General features: G+C 44.1%; 1 protein-coding gene across 2 annotated transcripts in view; it reads left to right on the forward strand.

The window, feature by feature from the left end:
* Positions 1-23,933, forward strand: part of LOC146797757 (leucine-rich repeat and fibronectin type III domain-containing protein 1-like protein) — a 379,158-nt gene that overhangs the window by 224,268 nt on the left and 130,957 nt on the right. For both annotated transcript variants that reach the window (XR_014968526.1, XM_085624959.1), the window contains exon 2: positions 5,349-6,752. Coding sequence is in view for 1 of the 2 variants with exons in the window: in XM_085624959.1 (XP_085481085.1) it covers positions 5,368-6,752 (1,385 nt within the window). In the remaining variant the exon portion in view is untranslated. The remainder of the gene's footprint in view (positions 1-5,348; positions 6,753-23,933) is intronic.

The raw sequence follows: 23,933 nt of genomic DNA on the forward strand, positions 1-23,933 counted from the left end.
CCTAGAGCCGCCCCTGGTCATGACATAACCCCTTTGCAATATTTTGTGGGTTTCTGAGGTTTTTGAGAGGAAATTAGTTAGGTACTCTTCCTCCTTCTATTATCTCACCTGCCAGTGAAGGGGGAAAACACCTGCTAATAGACAGTCACTGAGGTGAGCTTGTACAGGGCTGTGGGCAACTCCCTGCCTCTGTGGTGCCTCCTTCCCCTCGGAATGAGATTGTAGAGATGAGTGCGGGAAAGAGGGTGGGAGAAACAAGTCTCCTTTCATGGCAGCCTATTATCTTGCTACTTGCATCCAGTGTACCAGAGTCTCGGTTTGAGGTCAGTGGTTCCCATGCCGCTGGGATTAAAGGTCACAGTGCTTCCTCACTCACTCAGTCACTTTACGTACAGACCTGGAACCTCTCTGCAGCATCACAAGGCCCAGAAAGATGCCCTTTGATATAAAAAATGGGATGCAGTGCTGTTGGCTAGTAGTAGCTGGGCCTATAACATATATAAAATGGCTGTACCAGGCAGGGCCTATGCTTGTAGTATTGGGTATGCCGAATAAACTATATGGACCTTTGATGGTATGCGCACTTATCCTAACAATATCTATGACAGTATCTAGGCATATTATATATAGGATAAAGTAGTCCTCTGCTCTACATGACAAGGATATTGCAAGTCATAGAGAAGTTCTAGGACGGAAGGCTGGGTTCCTTTCCAAGGTCATGGAACTCCAAGCTGACTTGCAATATCCTTAAATTGTACATAAGTAGGCATTTGATTCTTTATAATACATGGTCACACCCTCATCTTCACACATCTCTTAAACCTCTTAAATCCTTTGTGTCTTGCTTTGCTGTTTCTTATGCACAAGACAGTATAGTTGCAGATATGACGAATAAAAGCAGAATCTTGTGCAATTTAAATATATAATTATTACAAAAATATGTTAGAATCAGTTTCATAGTAAGGCAGATAAAAAAAATTGTGGGGCTCACATTGTATAGATAAATGCAAAGATATTCTATTTTATGTAATTACTTTCAGTCTGCAAAAATAAACATGTTCCTATACATATCTCATTTCTGTTGTTCCTTTAAGAAACAAGCATTGGCAATGTGAATAGGTCTGGCTTTAAAGGAATGTTGTATGGGACTGTGTACCATTATTACCAGTAAATAGCATGGGACTCAATATGTAGTTGTGTCAAAGCAAAGAACTGCAGAATAATATTGGTAAACGAAAAAAGGTCATATGACAGTTGCATTGTCAAACTAGACTTAAACATCCATATCTATTGGTGACTGCCCTCCTCCCATCTGTGCTGCTGCCAGAGAAAAACACGATACATTTTCTAGTTATCTAAGGCACTTTAATAGCATTAGAGTGTCATATCTGTGACTCTGAACATTCAGTCTCAGGCTGAGGGGATAAATAAACAAAATGATCACAGCTATGTGGAGAGCAAGCACTTTTCTTGTGGAACACTCAACTTCTGCCCAATCAAAATATGTAGACGGAACCAAAGCCCCTCTCTAGTGATGATTATATAATTGTCTGGTGACAGCTGCGCTTTTAAGCCAGACCATAAAAATTATCAGAGAAATGAAAGGCAAGATGTCATTCTCTCCACTTTGTTTAAACTGCAGCTGTAATGCCTCTCCTTAACCTGCCTTTCACTTTGGCTGCTGGCTCTGACAGCAGGCATTAAAATGTCACAACTCGATTGTACTAACTTATTACAACTGAGCAGCTCCATCATTCCTTATTACAATTGACTAGGGACATCAAAAGTCACATGTAATAAGAAAATTATAGACATGTTTTTATATAGGGTTAATAGATCCCATGTTGGACTATAGCATTGTGTGGCAATTAGGGGTAGTATTATCTGGTTGTATGATAACAGTCACTAAAGTTTGGAGGCTTGCCTTATGATAGCTATACTGGGGATTATTAAGGAAGTACGTGGCCACCAGTTGGTAGTACTTGATCTATGATGGCATTTTTCAATCAAATGATTGTTTCATCTGTGGTATAAATGCAGTGTTTGAAAACTGATTGAAGTAGATGGAATTATCGCCACATATGAACCGAATTTGGGCACATGTTGGAAGTATCTGGGCATATGGTAGCTATAAATGGCAAAATATGGCTGTATGTGGCATATAACTGTTGTACCTCCCATGCATTAGTTGTACCCAACACAAGAAAGCTATTCATGAGAACAGAATGGCTAATTATAGAAATGTGATGGCAACCTCTGGAAAAATGTCCTACTGTACCTGGGCACATGTTGCCAGCACCTGGGCATATTGTGGCTCTTTCTGACCACATTGCAGCAGTATCCTACCCTATCATGAAGGTAGGCAGTACCTCAGCATATAAATGCCGTATCTGCACATATGATGGCAGCACCATGGTATTCAATAGCACAAACTGACATCTGATTGAATGATCCATGGCATATCATGGCTGCACCTGTGGAATCCAATGGAAGTGGTTGTGTAACAGAATATTGTTAGAAACAATTTTTCCTGATCTAAATATTGTCTACTGAATATAGTTTGCAAAGGTATTGGGCATAGATTTTCTATCACTAACTCAAATGGGGCCATGTTTATTAAAGCAATATCTAATACATGATATTTATTTCAGACAATATTTTGGTTCCTATATTGTTGTACCACACACTTGTTACTATATGGCGGGGGATTAAGTAGAAAGTAATTTGCTTTGTTGGGAGAGGGGGGCGAAGGGTGTGCGATGTCGCTTCTGCTACCCGTGAGACTTTGGTGAATTGAAACCACTATTTCAGACTTGTGTTTTTAGCCCCCTTCAGTTAGTTCATCCCAGTTCAACCATACCATACTAAGATGGAATGGAAACCAACATAGAACAAACATTGGCATAGCCAATAGGTCTCGCCTTTGGGACCTTATAAGTGTTTAGCCATGAACCAGTTGCATAACTAAATACTTATAAGGTCCCAAAAGCGAGACCTATTGGCTATGCAAAGTGGCCGTGCGGCCGCGAAAGTGAAAGTGATCGCGGTAAAGCGCGGCGCGCGCGCCCATGCACATGCACTGTAGCTCTAGGCTGGCCTGGTAGCACTTTTTGGAGCCCTCTCAATAAGTCTCGCCAGACTAGCGCATGCGCTGGGTCAGGCGAGACCTAAAGACCAGGTGCAGGGAGAATCTAATAAAAGCATACAGGAGTAAAACTGATTCACTGGTAAGTGATTACTGCCCCCATATAAATTGTATTGCACAAACTGTTTACATTCCAGTCAGATTTGATGGAGCTGTCTTTGACCTAAATCAGGCAGTGAAATGGAGCCTGTACCTGCATAAACAGCAACTGTGATCACCAGGGCCGGCTTTAGCGCTGGGGTGCCCAGTGCGACAATCATTTTTGGCGCCCCCACACCCCACGACTGCCTCCTCAGATTCTCTCACTACCATGGGGTGAAGTGCCCCACATCTTTCCAATCATAAGTTATTGCTAAACACAGCACCCCCCCAGAGCTCAACGCCCCCTCCACAGCTCAGCGCCCTGTGCGGCCGCAAAGGTCGCACTGCCCTAAAGCCGACCCTGGTGATCACATAGAACATGACCCTTCCCAACTCTACCTTCATTTGTCAAATTAGCTTTCCCACCAAACCTGTTCCAGTGAACGCACGCATGAGATAAGCACGTGAAACAGAAGTGTGAAGCGTGAGTAAGGCTGTTTTAGAAACCACTAGTCTAAGGCGAGAGAGACATTCTTCCGCTATCCGACTGTCCAGAGGCTGTGCCTCATCTAATGCTTTCATCTGAGGAATATGTAAGTCCAACTTCATGAATATGAATGTTGCCTCGAATAACTGAACCCACATTGGCTTTCAAAAACATGGGGCTAGTCAGTCCCGGCTTTAGGGCAGTGCGACTGGTGTGGTCGCACTGGGTGCTGACCTGAGAGGGTGGCGCTGACCTGGGGGGGGGGCATTGTGCCTAGCAATAACTTATAATTGGATAGATGAGGGGCACTTTTGCCCAGTAGTAGTATGAGAATCCGAGGAGGCGATCTTAGGGTGCAGGGGTGCCAAAAATGATTGTCGCAATGGCGCCACCAGCTCTATAGCCGGCCTTGGGGCTAGTCATGTTGTCTCCCTTAAAATGTAATTTAAATGATAGATTATGGAGAACAGAAATCAGGCTAAGCCTGAAAATGGGCAGGAAAGAGAAGCCCCATACACATCTGTACATGATACGTCCAACCCTGCATGATGCAGAGCAAGGTGGCCGACTTATGTCCAAACTGTCCCCATCCTTGCCCGCTTGTGTCCCGTTTAGATTCCCTGTACAACTTACGTGGGTATCAAAATGTGCCATGGGCCCAGCTCTCCTTGGACTCGTTTCACACCATTATGTTGACTGCCCTCATCTCTATGGCCCAGTGGCATAACAGTATCCCCTCAGCCCCTGCGAGGGGGGGTGGGTGAGCTCTGGGGAGGCCTCCTCTGGCACTGGGCACGGGAGGGTCTGAGAGCTCCTGGCTGGGTCCGGAGCATGGAGGGCCCCCTTCATGCACTATGCGGGAGGGTCAGTGGGTAACAAAACTTAAGAGGCTCCCCCCCCCCTGGACAGTCCACAGAGGGGGCTCCCCACGCTCTGTACTCAGTCAGGAGCTTTAAGGTCAGAGGCCCCACCGCCGATGCACAGTGCCGGAGGGGGACCTCTAGATGGGGGGCCCCCTTGCACCGCGGGGGCTATTGCTACGCTACTGGGGAGGGTCCCCTCAAGTTTCGTTACGCCACAACTGTGGCCCCCAAAAAAACACATCCGAAAGCATTTGCAGATTCGAGAACAACTGCGCTGTTGTGGCAGAGAAATACCTGAGAGAAGGGGGGGGGGGTGTTAAAAGGAGTGGCATGGAGTATTGTATAAAAAGCAATAATGTAATGTAATGCTCAGAGGTCCCAGGAAGGCCGCCATCCCCGAGCCGCTCAATGCCTCCGGCGCTCACTTCCGCCTTCTTCTCCCATCCCCAGGCCAGTGCTGCCAGCCCCAGAGACCCCTGAGGAGATAAACAGCAAGTGAGCTGGGTTATTTAATTAGACACGCGGCATTTGTCATTGTTTGTCTGCTCGTGCTGCTGTGAAAGAATTTGTCTGCCAATATGAGGGGATTCGTACAAGGCAGGCAGCTCCTGGGGGCTTAGTTTGACACTTCAGTTTATTTTTAGAAAGTGGCAGAGAAGCTATAAAATGATCTAGAGCTGCTGTTGTTCATCTTTTGTGGCTGCTTCCAGAACTCCAAGTAATTTATTATATTTTGTTTTTTTGTCTCCTCTCCCCACCCCATCCCAAACAGCTCCTCACAGTGACGTACAATGGAAAGGCCGATCTTCTGTCTGCTGATACTCAGCATGACCGTGAGGGCACAGGTCTGTCCAAAGAGGTGCATGTGCCAGAACCTGGCACCCTCCCTTGCCATTCTCTGTGCCAAGACAGGTCTCTTATTTGTGCCCACGGTCATAGACCGCCGGACGGTGGAGCTACGCCTGACGGATAACTTCATCACTGTCATCCGCAGGAAGGACTTTTCTAACATGACCAGCCTCCTGCACCTGACACTGTCCCGCAACACCATCAGTCAAATTATGCCTTACACCTTCGCAGATCTAAGGGGACTCCGGGCTCTGCACCTGGACAGCAACCGAATTCTGAACGTGTACCATGACAATTTCAAAGGCTTGTTCAATCTTCGGCACCTTATCCTCAGCAACAACCAGCTGCAGCACATTGACCCCACCTCATTTGATGACTTTGCTGGGACCCTAGAAGACCTGGACCTGTCCTACAACAACCTGATCAATATCCCTTGGGAGATCATCGGAAAGTTGAACAATGTCAACTCTCTCAGCCTTGATCATAACCTGATCGACTACGTCCCAGAGGGGGTATTCACCAATCTCCTCAAACTAGCTCGTTTGGATATGACGTCTAACAAGTTGAAGAAGATACCCCCAGACCCACTCTTCATGAGAATACCTGTCTTTGCGAAGTCAAAGGGGTCTCCCATGTCTTCTCTGGTCCTTAGCTTTGGGGGTAACCCCTTACATTGTAACTGTGAACTCTTGTGGCTAAGACGTCTGACTCGGGAAGATGACCTTGAGACTTGCGCTTCCCCTCCTGATCTCCTGGGCAAATATTTCTGGACCATCCCTGAGGAGGAATTTATTTGCGATCCCCCAGTTATAACTAGACACACAGGAAAAATGTCAGTCATGGAAGGTGAAAGCGTGCTCCTAAAGTGCAAAGCCGCTGGAGACCCTGACCCCTCCATTCACTGGGTGTCCCCGGAAGGTAAGGTCGTCTCCAACACTTCCAGGACTGTCTCGTATGACAATGGAACATTGGAGATACTCATCACAACAATTAAGGACAGTGGCACCTTCACCTGCATTGCCTCGAATGCAGCGGGTGACTCCACTGCTTCAGTAGAATTAGCAGTCAATCCACTGCCCCATTTCGCTAACACTACAAACCATGACAAACGACCAGAGACAGGTCCATCGGATATCCACACTTCGGCTAAATCGAGCAATGCAGTCAACGCAAATGAGAGCAGCATTCAACAGGAGCGGAAGGTAATAGCAGCCGATATGACCTCATCCAGCGCCCTCATTCAGTGGTACCCTCAGAGAAACATTCCTGGGATCCGGATGTTCCAACTCCAGTATAATAGTTCATCTGATGACACACTGCTATACAGGTGAGTGCCTCCGAAGTACCACATGTACTCTTCTAAATGATAATGTAATGTATTGTGGTAGGGAGCTACTTTAAGCAAAACGTTTCTCACAAGCATTTCGCAAAATCTTACGGATGTAGCCACCAAAGGAGCCTACAAAACACCATGATATATACCTTTTCTCTTTTTCCAATTAGAAACAAGTATGCAATATTCATAAATTCGACTGCATCTTAGCTATATTCACCACTGCATTGCAAGTTGATGCTAGATGGTTTGTTGACCCAGGGGATTCTTTTAAACATTACATGCAAATGTATCAACAGTAGGGCAGGGTAAGTAAGCAAAGGGTTTATAGTGCATTTGTGCAGCCAGGACTCTTATTAAAGCTGCTGGCAATTGCAAAAGAACACTGGGTTGCATCTGGCAAGCCATGAAAAGGTTGTTTTTCATAATATCCAGTTTTAAATATTATTCTGCCAGAACTTGTGACCAAAACATAGGCCACCAAGATAACCTGAAGATATGCACAGAGTTGTGTTCTTAATTCTGCATCTATGTACCTTGAACACATATATTATGAATTTTTCTGATATTTTGGTCATGATTTTCTGGTAGGACGATATTCAAAATTCGACAGGAAAATAGAAAGCTTTCAGTTGCTGTAATATATTGTGGTAAAGGTTCGCTTTTGTATAACACAGTTGTGATTCAGATCTTAGAAGGCACATCTCTATGGCCTTCACCAGAATCCAGAATATTAGATGAATGCATCACTTTATGGATATATTATCCTTGACAAAAGAAAGTGGAGATTAGCTGATGCAAGAGATCTAGCAGAAGAAGAATTGTCAAATTGCTTCTTTTCTTAGAAATGCGTACAGTGAGTCATAAAAGGCTCAGCGCAATGCAAAGTATCGTCAATTGTATCTTCAAGAACACATGGAGCCAAAGAAGGTGAAGTACTTGACATGTTCGTATAATGTCTTCATAACAATTATTATTTGTGTTAATGTAAACTTTTAGGTCCCTTTATACCATTTGAAATACTCTGGAGGTCAGTGCTGTCACCTATTTCCTAGCAGCCTGTATGGATACGTCAGCCACTATATGGTTAAAGATACAGCATGATTTATTGCACCTCAAACCTTTCTTAATCGGTATTGAGGGATGGATGCTTTATGAATATTTATGAATATTTTAATCCTCCATTTGCAAACTACAACTGAATCTGTGTTATTTTAGGACCTCAGGGCTTGATGTAAAGTGTCCCATTCAGGGAATCATGCTACATCCACTGTGTTCTTTAATTAATCCATTCACTGCCTGTAGCAATATATCCATTTAGAAAAGTTTGCTTCTGACAATTTTTATGAAGAAAATTGATGTTTACAGCACTCTAACCATTACATTTTAATAATGAATTTTCAAATATTACCCACAAAACCCAGTTCCAAATTATGGCCATTGATTTAGGAAAGTAGCCTCTTTAATATGTGCACTTGGATTGTTTATTAAGACTGACGGGGTTCTCATATCATCAAAATAGAATACTTTGCTGGAGCACTTCCTTTGAACCTGCCATAGGCAAATTTTACAGTTACAGACCTTGTCTGTGTCATGGTATCTGTATGTGGAAGCAGGAAGGTAGATCCACTTTGCATGGATCAGGACTAGGGTTTATACAATAATATTGGAAGATACTGGTGATTGTTAAGTATGCTGTCATAGGCAAAGCAAGGAGGTTGAAGCTGACTAACTAGTCCACGCCTGTTAAACCTGGCCGCAACCCTAATATGAGAATCCACTCAAAGTTTCCCGACTGTGTGGCCTCATGCCTATAGATGGCCCTGTAGATTTCAGGTATGGAGATATACCCAAGACAAACAAACCCGTAAATAAATATCAACTAGCTCCAGATCCCTAGGATAGTTGATGTCTCTCTGTTGTAATGTTTGATACACATAACTATTGATTATAGAATTGCTTGTGGTCTGTACATGCTTTCTTTGAACAACTGGGAAGTAGCTTGCAGTGACTGCAAACATCAAGTTCCCTCCTAACGTTAAGTTAATGTATTTTTCTTTTCGTGTTGCAGGAGTGGGCCTAGATTACCATGACTTGATGAGAACCCATGATTAGTAGCAGCATCAGCACCTGGCAGCATAGATATTTTCAGACCCTACCTGTTCCATCTAACCATTGAAAGAGAAGTTAATGGGGATTTCTCACAAGCAGTGGCTGAATCTAGTGCTCACCTCTAGGTGCACTTTGAAGTTGTTAGTTGTAGACAATTCAGTAGAACAGATCTGATTGGAAAACAAAAAATAATTGAACTGCACAGCATGCACAGCCCCCTCTGGTAGTACCAGCATATTTTTTCAGAGTGGAATAGTTTCTGGTCTAGCTGATCACCTACAAGACCTCTTAAGTCAGGTGTTTTGGAAGAAGATCTGTGCACCATTGCTGTTACAATCTATACCGCAATGGAGAAGGTCCAGTGCCTCGTCTCGGGTGATATAACTGCATGACACTAATGATAATGGGTCTCTAAAGAATGCATAGCTTTTAGTGGTACGTGTCCTAAATAAATTATTTATAGGCCGTGATTAGAAGTTAGAGGTTAAATTCCGAACCTAGTGCAAACTGGAGTTTGCACAGTGATTGGAATTCCAAGTTGTACAATAATTACTGCCCCAGAGCTGTATTCTTCAGGCATATTTTTAACAAGTAACTTGACAAAAGGTATATGGTCCAGAAAAAGGTCTACATGTGGAATTCAGAGCTTTAAATACACATTCTGCATGTTATGTCTCATTTCCGAGGGAAAATCTTGGAATAGGAAGTATTTACTACGTCCAGTAAATAAATCACCCCAGGGTAATGGCATTTACAGGGGGCGAAAAATGCCCTCCCGCCAGCTCACCCACTTAAAATCAGGGCCTTTGCCCTTCCTATCATTTAATAGGAGCAATTCATGTTCTTCTGAGTTTGCAAACATGTCTATTCTTAGTTGACCAAGAGAACAAGAAGATTTGTCGAGCAGATCCTCTTTTAATTCCTATTTGGTAATGCAGACAAAAGCATCAGCTCATTGCCCCTGCTTCAACATTTCTTTCTCTTTAGCCAAATGGGAATCTATAGAAACTTTATTAGTGTCAGAGTCCTGCTTTGAGAAGGCACTATGCCGTGAAGCACCTAGGATAAAGAGGAGTACTGTTGACAAAGAAATTTCAAGACAAAATCAATCCATTTTCTTCAAAATGGCTGGAGACTCTGCTGCCTGAGGGAAGGCTCTTTGTTGTGTCAGTTTTTGAGCTGGCGGCCTGCTGTCTCTTCCTAGTTGACATTAAGTCCCAGGATAAACAGTGTGTCCTAAGTCATCTGAATGTTTCTGGTGACTATTTTTTCTAATGGTACATTAATAAACAAATTCTTCGGAAATTGTAATAAGTGAAGGCCAGTGACTACTGCCAGGCATTTGGCAAATACTGTAGGAGAAGAAGGTAAGCTCACCATCAAGGTAAAAACTCTAAATTATTTTTGTCCTGCAGCTAGCATAAACCTCAAGAATATTCGCTATAAGAGCTGCATCTTACCTATTTTCTTTTTCAAGGAATTTAGCTAGGGAGCTACGGAAAATAGATTAAGTAAATCTCTTTCTTTCTTTCCACTCTCTGGATGTTCATGCATCTTTTATACTAACTTTAGAATTGATTAGTGCTATGGTGAAGCTAGAGCAAGTGTTGCTACCTTGGCAATATGTATGGATTTAGAGGACAAGGTGGTAACATGGATTGGAAATGAGGGATATACTTCATTTACATAATTTCTGAAACTTTTTCATTTGAATCTGTACCTGGAGATATATGATCTGTCTGCCTACATCAGTGCTCTCTCATACTTCTTGTGGACAAGACGCAAGGTAATCTGGTCCAAATGATTGACTTGAAACACTGGCAGGCGTTCCACTGGGAATCCTTCGCCCCAGATAGGAAGAGAAGCATTATCCTGTTTTTCATTAGGTAAATGCAAACCTTTCTTTGCTGGCTGATAGTGTCTTCCCAATTTCCCAATGGACTTTAATCACAGTCATGAAAACAGTTGGTTTAGTTGCGATAGGATTTCTTCCCCCAAAACTGAGACCCACTTAAAACAAAAATGGAATGGTGCACCCACAGAGAAAGAAAGAGATCAACAAATCTTCAAGTCAGTTTTTGGGGAAAAGTTCTTCCCGTATTTAATTCCACTTTTAAAATATAAGTCAATTGAACTTTGTCAGGGTTTTTTGTACTGTTCTGCCTTAGTTTTCTTACTTCATGAACTAGTGTCACTAATATCCATGTGTAGTTGGCCCTGTATGGCATTCCTTCATTCAGTGAATTGTAGCGTTCTACATCAAATCTGGCAGGCTCTTATAATAAATTCCAATAGAAGAGAGAGTACCGGTATCACCATCCAATACCAGGATCAGTATTGAATAGCACCACCCACATCCAGCCATCTGATTGATATTACTGACACTAGTTCATGGAGTTTGAAACTTTTCTGAAAAATGAACTTGAAGATTTGTTGATCTTTTTCTTTTTCTGTGGGTGCACCATTCCGCTTTTGTTTTAAATGTTACTCTGCTCTGCAGCAATATCACACAATGGCTGATATTGGAGTTGAAGTGCAACAAATCATAACCATCTGGAACTGTGTGTTAGGTGTGGTTGATAGGTCCGCCGTTGGTGTGTGTACCTTTTTTCTGCTAAATTGAGAAATACTGTTTGCTGATGGATCTGAGGCCCCATCCCAGTCACATCCAACCATAAGTATCTGCTCAGGCGCATAGCCTGATTCATGACTCGTGTCTGCAGTGTCAAAAGAGTTCCTTAGGTTGTTATGGGTTGCCTCCCCTCAGTACCGATTCTCAGCAATCTTGTCATGGCAACAAAGCATGCCTGACAAAATGTCAAAATCATCTGAAATTATCACCTGTTTTATATTTAAATCAAGTTTCAGGAACACAATCTTAAATGAGTTAGACCTCTCATCCCTGAGGTCCTGTAACTTTTGCTCGATTCCACGTGGGACAATGTCATTCTGAATTGTGTCGCTGTAGATCTACAGCCCTTGGTCATGGAATGATTGACTAAAGCATAGCAATATTGCCTTTGGAACTCTATATCTGGTAATATGTGACCTGTTGATGGACACTGTGGAGAGATGCTTTTCCCATAGCTTTTCGCTGGATCATCCACTGGCAAAAGGATATTGTCTAGTGGCTAGGTGCTCAGTATCACATATGAAATGTTATACTGTGCACAGTGCTGGTGATCATCTCTATTATCATGGCCTCTCATGATCTCCACAGACAACTGGAATAAGCCACCATGGAATGCTGAGAAAAGATAGAAGGTGCAATGTGACCATCTCTGGAGGCATTGTGCCAGCATTTCCATTCAGACTTTGTATTCTTGTCTTGCGTTTGTTTAATGAGAAGAACAATTACAATCAGCAATCCTAACCAGTCTCTTATGAAAGTAGGTATTGCAGGAGCGGAGGGGAAATTAAGTGAAGTGAGTGTGAAAGAATGATACTTTATTTCAAAAGAGTCAGCATCAGATATGTTAACTTTATTGACTAAAAGGATGAAGACTTGCAGACTGCTTAGAAAGCTTGCTTAAAAGAGGAGCAACATCCTGGGCAGTCATTAGCTGATTGAACATACCATCCTGTAGAGACACTTCCAAGTGGAGGACTTCTCCATTCCAGTACATCACAATTGGTGCACGCCGTGCTGACACATACATCAGGCACAAGGGAAAGAGCATCTCATGTGTCAGCATGGTCGTCTTAATTCTTGGGGCTTAAGGTGCTATAAAATGTAGGTTCTAGAGAGTGCATTGGTGCCTGGCCTCTTATGAGATTAATCTGTTTATCAAGGGAGTCTAAGTATCAATTACTTTTTTGGAGTTCTGCACTTCCATCGGGACAGTCAACCTAGGCAGCACAGATATCCTCTGGCTCAGTTTTGCAAAAGAGCAGGTTCGAAATGCCTGTCAATCCACTCTGTAGCATCGTTAAAGTAAAGGCTGACTCGCTATTCAACAAAGTGCTGATGGACTTACTTGGCCTAGGTGAGATAATCGCCATCAAAAGGTATCCTATATATTCAATCACTTCCCAGAGAGCCATACTAGGATTACTCACAAAGCCAAGTGAAGCTTGACCATAACCATCTAACAAGACCTTAGTGTTGTTTGTTAGACCCTCACACACTCTATTGGTGTCAAGCTTCAACATCCGGTCTCATCCTGGTCCCTAAAATCCAAGATTGGCTCAACCATATTCCATGGAGCACTTCACATATTATCCTGCTTGCGGTCTTTCATATAAAAATACCTTGGATTACCTAGGTATCCTTTTATTAATGGTGTTCCTGGTATGATTACAATTATATTACAGGGGGGTGTCTATGGAGGACTAGTTTACTTTTGTCTTGGAACGCTGTCAGGAAAACAGGGGTACAATGAGCCATGTGATTCTAAAGCTGAGACAGAAGCGAGGGAGAATTGTACCACGAATCTGTACTGAGATAAGTGGTTCAAGGGTGGCGTTGACCAACGTCGACTTCAGAATTTCACCTTGGCTCCCTCAAATTCTGTACTACATGCTGTGCCTGGATCCACGACTAATGCTGGCTGCGTTGACAATACAACTACACTTCTAACAACTTCACCAAGCCTGCTTCCAGATGCACAGGCGTTGTTGTGTTGTCCGTTCTAGTTTACAAGCCAATCAATCAGGGGCAGGCTGCAAATTTACAGTGACGTGAATTGAATTGCATTGGGTTGACTTAACAGCTACAAGGAGAAACCAAGCAAACACTGAAACTAAAAGTCTCTTCCATAAACAAGAAGTCATTCCTTAACCTTTTAATGTATCTTTCATCTGGAACTCGCTCTCAGACTGTCTGACATGGGAAGTGGACCTGGGTGAGCACTGTGGACAGCTGAATCACCTTTATCATAGCCTGAGTTTGATGAATTGCTCGAATTCTCTGCTAATAAAAGTGTATATATTTTCTATTTTAAAATATTTTAAGATGGATTTATTTTCCATACTTTTATTGAGCAGGAAATGTCTACCATCATGATATAGAATAAAGAAGCAGCCTAAATAATTCACCCGTGGAACGCCACGGACCTTATCACAAACTCATACTGTTCAGTTTGAGCCAGGTGACTGTTTTTCAATCGACCAAGCTCTCTATATTGCATGTAATAAATTAGTTACTCTTTGAGTTATTTTATATCCTGCAAGCAGCACAACTTTGAAACACAGATTGGTGGTTGCCTCTCTCTGTTTCTGAGTTGGGGAGTCATGCACTAATCAGCAGTTACCGAGTTAGTAGTGCGTGAGCTGAAGACAGTGCAATTTCTTACAACATGGGCACACAGCTCAGATCAGAAGCAGAGGAAGTTGAGGATATAAATACAAAAAGGATGAGGGTAGAGGCTATTAGAGACCGCACCTAACAAATGAACAGTGTCTCATAATAACCCGCAGCTTGTGGGGTCCTCGTGTTTCAGTTTCGAAACACGAGGATCACACAAGCTGCGGGTTATTATCCCACTGCTGACATTGTATACTTTATAGAAGTTTTTCGAATATTGGATTTTCAAACACCTGAACTGCACAAACATCTATATGAATTTACTTTGTGCCACACTGCGCAGCCCTGAAGAAGTCTCTTCGGGAGATGAAACACGTTGGCTATGGCTACGATTCTCTGCCTTTGGGAAAATAAAGAAAAATCCTTTTAAGAAAAATAAAGAGAAACCATTTCAAGAAACACACATCTTGGATTAGGACGTCTTTTCGTGTGCTAACTGTCTTGAAATTTGATGTGGCATTTTTATAATATGCTGTATAGTGCTGAACCTTTTTGCATTTAATGGAGTTGAGGATATTGTCTGCTCTGCTTAGCATGAAATGATCTCGTGAGGGGTACTGCATGCACTCATTTGTAGAGTGACTGAGTTAGTGTTTGAGCTGTAGACTTATCATACATTAAAAATTAGCAGATTGTTGTGATCTATGCCTTGGCGTAGGTGCAGAACAAGTTCATTATATGGTGCCACTGTGGAACAATTTTGGGGGGGGGGAAGGCATGTCATGCTTTAAGGACTGTACAGAGCTTGCACGGAAGGGAAACCCAGCGGCATAGTGTCGCCTGCGACCACAAATCACAGATCTGATCCAAAGGCTCAGGATCCGTGTACTGTGGGGACACAAATTGAACTTAGTAGACCAGAACATCTGCTTGGTGACCTTGCTCCGGCCCATTTTAGTATCCGTCAATTTTCTACTAGAACCCACTCTGGTCGGATGGAACTTTTTACTTGCCCAATAGCGTGGAGGGAATAAACACAATTATCAGAAAATGCTGTCCGCAATTTGTCATAATCAAGGACTCGAGACTTAATCTCTTGGCTCTCTGGCTTTTATTATCAACATGAAGATTTGAAGATACAAACTCCTCAATACGAGGCACAACAAGTACATAGGCACTAACACAAATGCTACTCTACGAAGAATCCGCATACGACTAAAAATAACTAAAAGCACAATTTCTAAAAGCATGAGGTAGAAAACTACCAAGCCAATGTCGATATTAGGGACACTGGACCATACCATCTCTGTCCCACCTCTGTACTAGATGATATCCCTACTTAGCAATCCCTTGAGACCCTCAATCGAGAAAAAGGTGTCAAAGTGAAACTTCCTAAGAAGTCTTCACTTGGAGAGCTTGATCTAAGTTGCCCCCTCTATCTCTTCGCCTAGCCTTTCTCTGCTCTGGGCTGCTCTGTTCTGCCTCCACCCTCGGGGCGCTTTCCCTAATACAGAACCCCAAGTCCCAGAACACGCCCTTTTGCACCTCCTCTTCAGCTGGGTCGTCTTTCAGTAATTTTCCACAGAGCGCTGTCCAGTTCCATCGTCCATCAGCTTGGCCTTGAGTCCCAGACACCGTCCGCACTAGGAGTTACGATTGGCACATTCCAATGCACTCCCATGTCTGGCTTTAACTACATAAGTCAATTCGTGAACAAAGAGCTTCTCTACTAACGAGCAACTGTCCTTGCACCTGGGGTGAGATCATGCAAGGCAGACATACTTCGCATCTTTTAACTTTGCAATTTACTACAGCCTAAAACCTCTACTGGAATAAATCCCTTTTGGCCTATTGCCCTCGGCTAACATAAGAAATTAACAGGCCTTTCGCCTCAACGATATATGTGAATTCTGGCCACTACTTCGGTTACACAAGCATGTCTAAATCACACTATTGACATTTACGTCTTTCTTTCATGTATGTTTAAACTAAACAGTCTACAATCACGTATTCTAGGCTACACATTTTACATCGCCTGGAGTTTATATATACCAAGCTCTTATGCATTTCTCTAATACATTCACAACATGCTTGTACATAGCTAACACTTCTATTTAAATCGATATAGGTTATACAATTCTTAATACATTGCACACAAAATACCTGAGTACACATTTGATTATATGCGGGTGCCGACTAACAGTGAATATAACGCACCCCTACAATTTTCAACCTTTTAAACGCTACATCAGTTCCCCCCTTTGATGACATCTGTCATCACACCATTACAATCTTCCTTTAGAACTGATTTAAACCGTACTGGTCATGACTCTGCCATGTCGAACTCCCTCCATTCTCTTAAGACTCTCATATTGCTGATCCTGAAACTTCGCCATCCTTTTCTCATTGGCTCTAAGAGCTCTTTCAACTTTGCCTCCTTGATACCACTTCCACGCTTTCACTCATCCCCACAAACAAATCACACAAACAACTGCAATGATAATTGGCTTCAACACTGATCCAAGAAATCCTCTTCCCAAATTCGCAAACCACGTTCCCACTCTTCCAAATCCTTGTCCAATCTTTTCCCACACATTCTCCTCCGTCAAATCCATAATTTCCTTGTGAATAGTTGTGATGTTGTCTATGTACTTCCCCAACTCCTTCGTATTGTCTGGAATATATGTGCAGCATTCTTGAACCTTCAATAATTTACAGACTCTGCCTTCCTTAGCTAATAACACGTCTAACGCAAGGCGATTCTGCATAACCATATTCCGTATCGACAACATCTCTCCAGTCACCAACAACAAAGACCTCGCCGTATTCATAGACAGCTCATCAACTACAGTCGCCAACCTTCTGATCTTCACGTCATTCAACACCACACCCATACTAGGTATCATTGCTCCATATAAATCGCCAATCACTGCACCTGCCTTTACAGTCCTACGTCTCCTAGAATGTTGTCTCGTCTCCAACAACTCCAAGTCCTCTGTGTGATAAATCTTCGGGAATATGATAGCTAAATAGCATATGCCATACCAATTTGCAGGCAATCTGACATAAGCCTTCTTCCCACATACATAATACACTGTCGGAATCACTTGTACTGGACCTTGCATAAAGTCCTTAACAGAAGCCTCCATAGTGAAGGTCTGAGAGCAAGTACTATGTCCTACTGCAACCTTCTCTGTAGCTGATTGAGGACGTCCAATACACAAATTCCCTTTCTGCACTTCATCTAATGCTATTGGTCCATAGCTCTCCTTGGACTTGTGAGATTTCTCCTCCTCAGTCCAATCTACTGGACTATCTCCGGTGTCTCGTGTCTGGGTCAACTTTCTATATCTGTCCTCTACCTGATCAATGAATTTCTTCTCCGTCTCGGACAATGCACATGTCAGGTTATGCCTGTGAGCATGCGCAGTATCCAACTTCACAGTAGGTCTAAAATACTTCAGGAGTCTGTCCTCTTTCTTATAATAGTCGTACTTATTCAAATGCTTGATTGCTGGAACTTCAGGAAGTACTGTATCAAAATTTGAAAAGAAATACTCGAACTGCCTGCTGTCGTAAAATAAACTAAGCAATAAACTACAAGAAATCCCATATGTCAATGGGAGGTGATGATACTTGATACCTTCATCTACTGAAGCAGGCAACTGTATACATACATAACAATCCTTCACATCCATCGCATCAACATATTCGTACAACAACTTCGCATAAGCATTAAGCTTAAAATCACCCTTCGACAAATCCATGTGGAGTCTGCGATCCTCCCTTAACTTCGATGTTCCCTGTTCTCTGATACTGACACCTCTCTGTCCTGGGGTAATAGGTGTAGGTGATCCCTGAACCTTCCCCTCCTGCCTATGAGCCACCATGTATGAACTTATCACTACTGCAAATATAGTGGCTATCACAATTCCTACCAATGTGCCTATTATCAATCTAGCCCTACGATGTGTGTTTGCAGGATCTGCCATCTTCGGAATATACTCAATGTCCAATACAGTCTCTGAAATGGTAAGTCTCTTTCTCATTTAATGTCTCTTTTGTGAACTTTGGCAAAACCTCCCTAACTTTTCTTCGTTCTACAACGGAAAGTCCCTAATTTTATTCTTCTTCCTCTCGGGTCTAGGTTATCTTCTTTTCTCGTTTACACCACTCTCGAATCAGTCCAGCATAACTGCTGGTCCCAACAGTTCTAGGACCCCCTGCAATATCTCGAGCTTAAGGATGGTCAGTTCTTGTGGATCTGGCACAGCTGTGAACGTCGGGAACTCCAAGGTATCCAAGATCATACCACGAATGACGCTCAGAAATGGTGGACTCGGAATGTGGATAGTCAGGATTCCTTCGATCTCCAATCCCGGAACTCTCAGCAACACTTCCACTCTCGGGAGCGGAACACTGTTGACCAATGTCATCGACCTCAATCTTCCCGTGCTCGGTAAACCTGGCATCAGTCACTGGATATGCCCACTCTGGTGAAGCGTACTTCCGACTTGGCACTCTAGTTCTCTTTGACCTTCTCAAAGTACCTTGAGAATGCTCCTCGTCACTCGATTCTGCTTCTGGCTCTTCCGAAACTGGTGCAAGATCTGTGTCTGGTGCCAACCTCAGGTTTACCCGTTTCTGGCTTGCAGGCCAAACCCTTTCTGCTTCTGTGGCACCTCCGGTCTTCCCTTCGATACCCTGTGCACTGACCTCCTCCTCCTTGGCAGAACTCGATTCTGTACTGCCCACTGCACCTCTTACTCCTTTACCTGTTTCTGGGTCAGTGCTTCTCTCACGTTCTTTTTCAGCTTGATTCAGTGCACCATCGGCTGCTTCAGCAACCCTTACAGCTTGACTGGCCCTCTCAGGTGGCTCTGTCGGCTCAGCTGGGTTTTCGTTCTCGAGAGGGGCTGTATCTTCTAAGGGTGCTGGAACTCTACGGGTATGGGAAGCATGCACCCAGTTCGGTAGACCTCCACACTTGACTGCTGTGTTCGTGATGAGGATCACTTGAAACGGGCCTCGCCACCTAGCATCCAGGCAACTCTTCCTCACGTGCTTTCGGACTAGGACCCAATCTCCTGGGCATAAGTCGTGGCACAGGTCACTCGCAGCTGGAACCGTTGCTGTCTGCACCTGCTGAGACACAGAACGGACCACGTCAGCAAGGCCTTTACAATAGTCCAGGATCATATCATCAGTGATATTTATCAGAGCAGTGGCAGGTACGGCAGGCAAACGCATCGCTCTCCCCATGAGGATTTCATGGGGTGACAATCCAGTCCTTCTATCAGGCACACTTCGGAGGCTCATGAGGACCAAAGGTAATGCGTCAGGCCATTTCAGGGACGTTGACGAACACACTTTCGCCATCCGAGCCTTCAGAGTTCCATTCACCTGCTCCACTATCCCTGAAGCTTCTGGTCTATAGCTACAATGTAACTTCTGATCTATATTTAAGGCAGCACAAAGCAACTTCATAACTTCTCTGTGGAAATGAGTTCCTCTGTCCGATTCAAAGGACGTCGGGAACCCGTACCTTGGAATGAGATCTCTCAATAATAGTTTTGCTACCGTGAGTGTGTCACATCTGCGTGTAGGGTATGCCTCCACCCACCTGGAAAAGACACATACTATCACTAATATATACCTCAACCCATTACACTTCGGCATTTCAACAAAATCCAGCTGCATCCTATTGAAAGGTCCACCTGACCTCCCTATGTGACTCAACGTCACAGCTGTCCTTTTTCCTACATTCATCTGTTGACAAGTGACACACCTCTGGCACACGGTTTTGGCCACCGCCCGAAACTTCGGGTTGTACCAAGTCTGACGAAACACTCTCATCATTGCGTCTCTACCAAGATGTACAGCACCATGTATCAACCTCGCCATGGGATTCAATAAACATTCCGGCAACACCGCTCGTCCATCATTCGAAACCCATATATCCACATCTCCTTTCTCACACCCAGCTCGTATCCAACTGTCTCGCTCCTGATCCGAGACCCCTTCCTGAAGCTGTTTCAGTTCCTCCCATGAGTCTGCCATTGCTAACATCTGGTCATACACCGCTTTCTCCTCAGTTTCCTCAATATGAGTCTCCGTGAAATTACATCCCTGCTCTGCACAAAACGGAGCTACTTCGTCGGCATAACTGTTACCCAATGAAACAAAATCATTTCCCTTCGTGTGTGCAGCACATTTGACAACAGCAATTTCATCAGCACCTTGCAATGCTTCAAGCAGTTTTCGCACATGGTCACCATTTCTTATGGGTGAACCTGAAGACGTCATAAACCCTCTCTGGGACCATAGTTGCCGAAGTCATGAACCACACCAAACCCATACTGGCTGTCCGTGTAAATGTTACACGGATCTTATCAGCTGCCACACAGGCACGAGTCAAAGCAATAAGCTCAGCCACGTGCGCGGAGTGTACTCCTTCTAAACAAGCGGCTTCAACCACCCCCGCGATGGTGCATACAGCAAACGCTGCTCTCAATCGACCGACACTGTCTCTTAAGCATGAACCGTACACAAAGAAGATCTCATCTGAAACTGGGAGCGGTTCATCGACAATGTCAGGTCTCGGTTTGGTGCATAGTTCAGTCACGTCAAGAAAATCATGGTCCTCACAATCTCCATCATCATCTACATTTGGGACAGGTAACAATGTAGCAGGATTTAAAACGGCACACCTCTTCAATACCACATTATCGGCTGCAAGGATAACTTGCTCATAACGAGTCAGCCTATTATTCGTGAGGTGCTGTGTTTTAGTCCTAGTCATCAACAGTTCAACAGAATATGGCACATGTACAGTAAGAGGATGACCCATCACAATGCTCTCACATCTCTCGATGCTGACACCTGTTGCCGCAACGGATCTGAGACATCCGGGCAACGCAGAAGCTACTGGATCTAGAATAGCTGAGAAATAGGCAACTGGTCTACGGACACCTCCATGATTCTGGGTTAACACTGCTAACGCGCAACCTTCTCTTTCGCAGCAGAATAATGCAAATGCCTTGTTGTAATCCAGCATTCCCAACGCAGGAGCGCTACATAAGGCTTCTCTCAGCCTCAGAAATGATTTCAAACAGTCGTCGTCCCATGGTACCGGATCACTTATGTCCTTTCGCGTCAGCCGCTGTAAAGGCTTTGCTTCAAAGGAAAAGTTTGGGATCCACTGGCGGCAATAACCCACCATTCCCAAAAACATTCTAACTTCCTTCTGCGTCGAGGGAACTGGCATTCTCAGAATCGCATCAATGCGATCTGGAGACACCTTCCTTTTACCCTTCTCAATTCTGTGCCCAAAATACTGTACCTCAGGTAAACAGTATTGCAGCTTGTTTGGGGACACCTTGTAACCATTCTCTCCCAGGAAATTCAACAACGCAATCGTATCAGTTCTGCAAGCGTCTTCTGTTTCCGACGAAACAAGCAGATCATCAATGTATTGCACTAAAACAGAGTTTTGTGGCAACACAAGACTTTCAAGGTTTTTCTTCAAAAGTTGATTAAAAATCGATGGGCTCTCTGTATACCCCTGTGGGATACGACACCACATTAATACACGGTTTTCTAGTCTAAATGCAAAAAGAAATCTGCTCTCTTCATGTAGGGGAATCGAAAAAAATGCTTGACACAAGTCAATCACTGTGAACCATTCAGCTTCACATGGGATCTGGAACAGTATCACAGATGGATTCGGTACCACTGGACAACATGGAACAACCATGTTGTTTATTTTTCGCAAATCTTGCACTATCCTGAACTTCCCACTTGGTTTCTGCAATCCCATAATGGAAGAATTGCATGGACTACCCATGATTTCCACCAGTATTCCCTGCTTAATCATGGACTCGATCACAGGTTTAATCCCTGCAATCGTTTCGGGGGATAATTTATACTGGGGTGTTCTCAGGAATTCCGCGTTTGGCCTGATCTGTATCTTCACTGGTTCCACTCCCCTGACTAAACCAATCTCCTCTCCACTTAGGTCCCACACATCAGTCGATACTGACTCCCTCAAATCAAGTGGAAGCTCCTCCACTGTCAAAGCTGGGTACATTTCCACACACACCCGCTGATTTGCAACCTTAAAGGTCGCGTCATCATCCTTTGTCTGTACCTCTACTCCTTTCTGGTTACAGTAGATTGTGCAATTGAGATTGCACAACAAGTCTCTCCCCAATAGACAAACAGGACTAGAATCGCACACCACGAACTGGTGTAGATCCCTAAAGTTTCCTATCCTGACTGGAATCGGTTCTGTCAAAGGGCTGACTAGCCTCTTATTTGCCACTCCAACGACCTGTATACTTTCCCCGGAAAGGGCTACCCCCGGAACTACTGCCGATCTTATAGTCGACCTAGTAGCCCCCGTATCAACCAAAAAGGTAGTAGGGTGTCCGTCAAGCTCTGCTTCCACAAAGGGTCCTCTCTGGTCTACTTCTAAGATGGCCCTAAGTATGCAATCATCATCTTGGCTTAAACTCAACCGGGCCAGAAAATCTGTATCCTTTTCCTCACTTATTTCAAACATGGGCATCTGCAAATAAGTTCGAGCTCCCTGCTGTATGTTCTGTATCCTGGGTGGCTGGGGAACCTGCACTTGCGGGATGCCGGTCCCCCCTTGCATCATCCTTGGTGTAGTCACCGTCTGTACCTGTTCCGCCCCAGGGACCTGAACTATTCCTCCCTCCATCTGTTGCTGGTTGCAGGGGTTCAGGGGACACTCGTGCCTCCAGTGTCCCACCTGGTGACACTGGTGACAAGCAGTCGTCTTTTTCAGTATCGCTACATCTATGCCAGTCCTAGGGTCTATAAGCCTCGGCCTCCCCTGCCCCTGGACATTCTGATTCCCTACCTGATAGTTTCCCTGTCTCCTTACCATGGGTCCCCCATTCGGCGGTCCCTGCGAGGCTTGCATCTGAATAAACAACAAATTATCTTTCATCTTCTTGTGCTTCGACTCAATCTCATCCGTGCAGTACCTGGCGTACCGCAAGATTTCATCCACGGGCTTATTCTGCCAACAGATCAAATGCTGCTGTATCATTAGGCTAACCTCGGGCTTCAAACCCAGCACGAACTTAGAAACAAACTGTCCCATATCCTTCGTTTCCAGTTCATCTAGGCCACTGTACTGCTTAAAAGCCTTCAAAAGTCTCTCATAAAACTCATGTACTGTCTCCTTTGGTTCTTGCACGGTCCTGTCTATCTTCACCCAATCAATGTCTTGGGGTGAAACCTTAGATTTCAACCAGGTAATTACTTTATCATACAGTCTCATCACCGCTGGCGACGGACCATTGGTAATCGAGTTCCTATCGGGCTCATAGTCCGGCCAATCAACAGCAACCTTACATGCGTTCCACAGATCTCCCGGAACCACAATATCGAATAAAGTATTCAGCTCGATCCACAACACCTTTGAAATCTTAACAAAGCGCTCAACTTGCTTGTACCACTCCGCAGGCTTCTCCCTGAGCCTGGGAAAATCATTCGTAAATGATGCCAAATCCCCCATGCTCCATGGTACATGCACATATCCTCCATTCGCCACTTCCCTCAGGGAAAAGGTCTTTGCTAGTAACAACCCTTCACCCGGAGTTCCTCCTTCCGCTCCCTTAGAGGTCTTTTTCTTAGACCATTTCTCCTCCCATTTATCAAGCGTCAGCCATGGCCGCATGGCTAAAATCAGTTCTCTGGCATGTGACCTTAATCCAACAACCCTTTTCTCCTCCAACTCCCGCTCAGTATAATGCATCCTATGACTTCCTTGCAACGCCCTAGTC

The sequence above is a fragment of the Triturus cristatus genome, chromosome 9 (assembly GCF_964204655.1).
Source record: "Triturus cristatus chromosome 9, aTriCri1.1, whole genome shotgun sequence".
Lineage (NCBI taxonomy): Eukaryota > Metazoa > Chordata > Amphibia > Caudata > Salamandridae > Triturus > Triturus cristatus.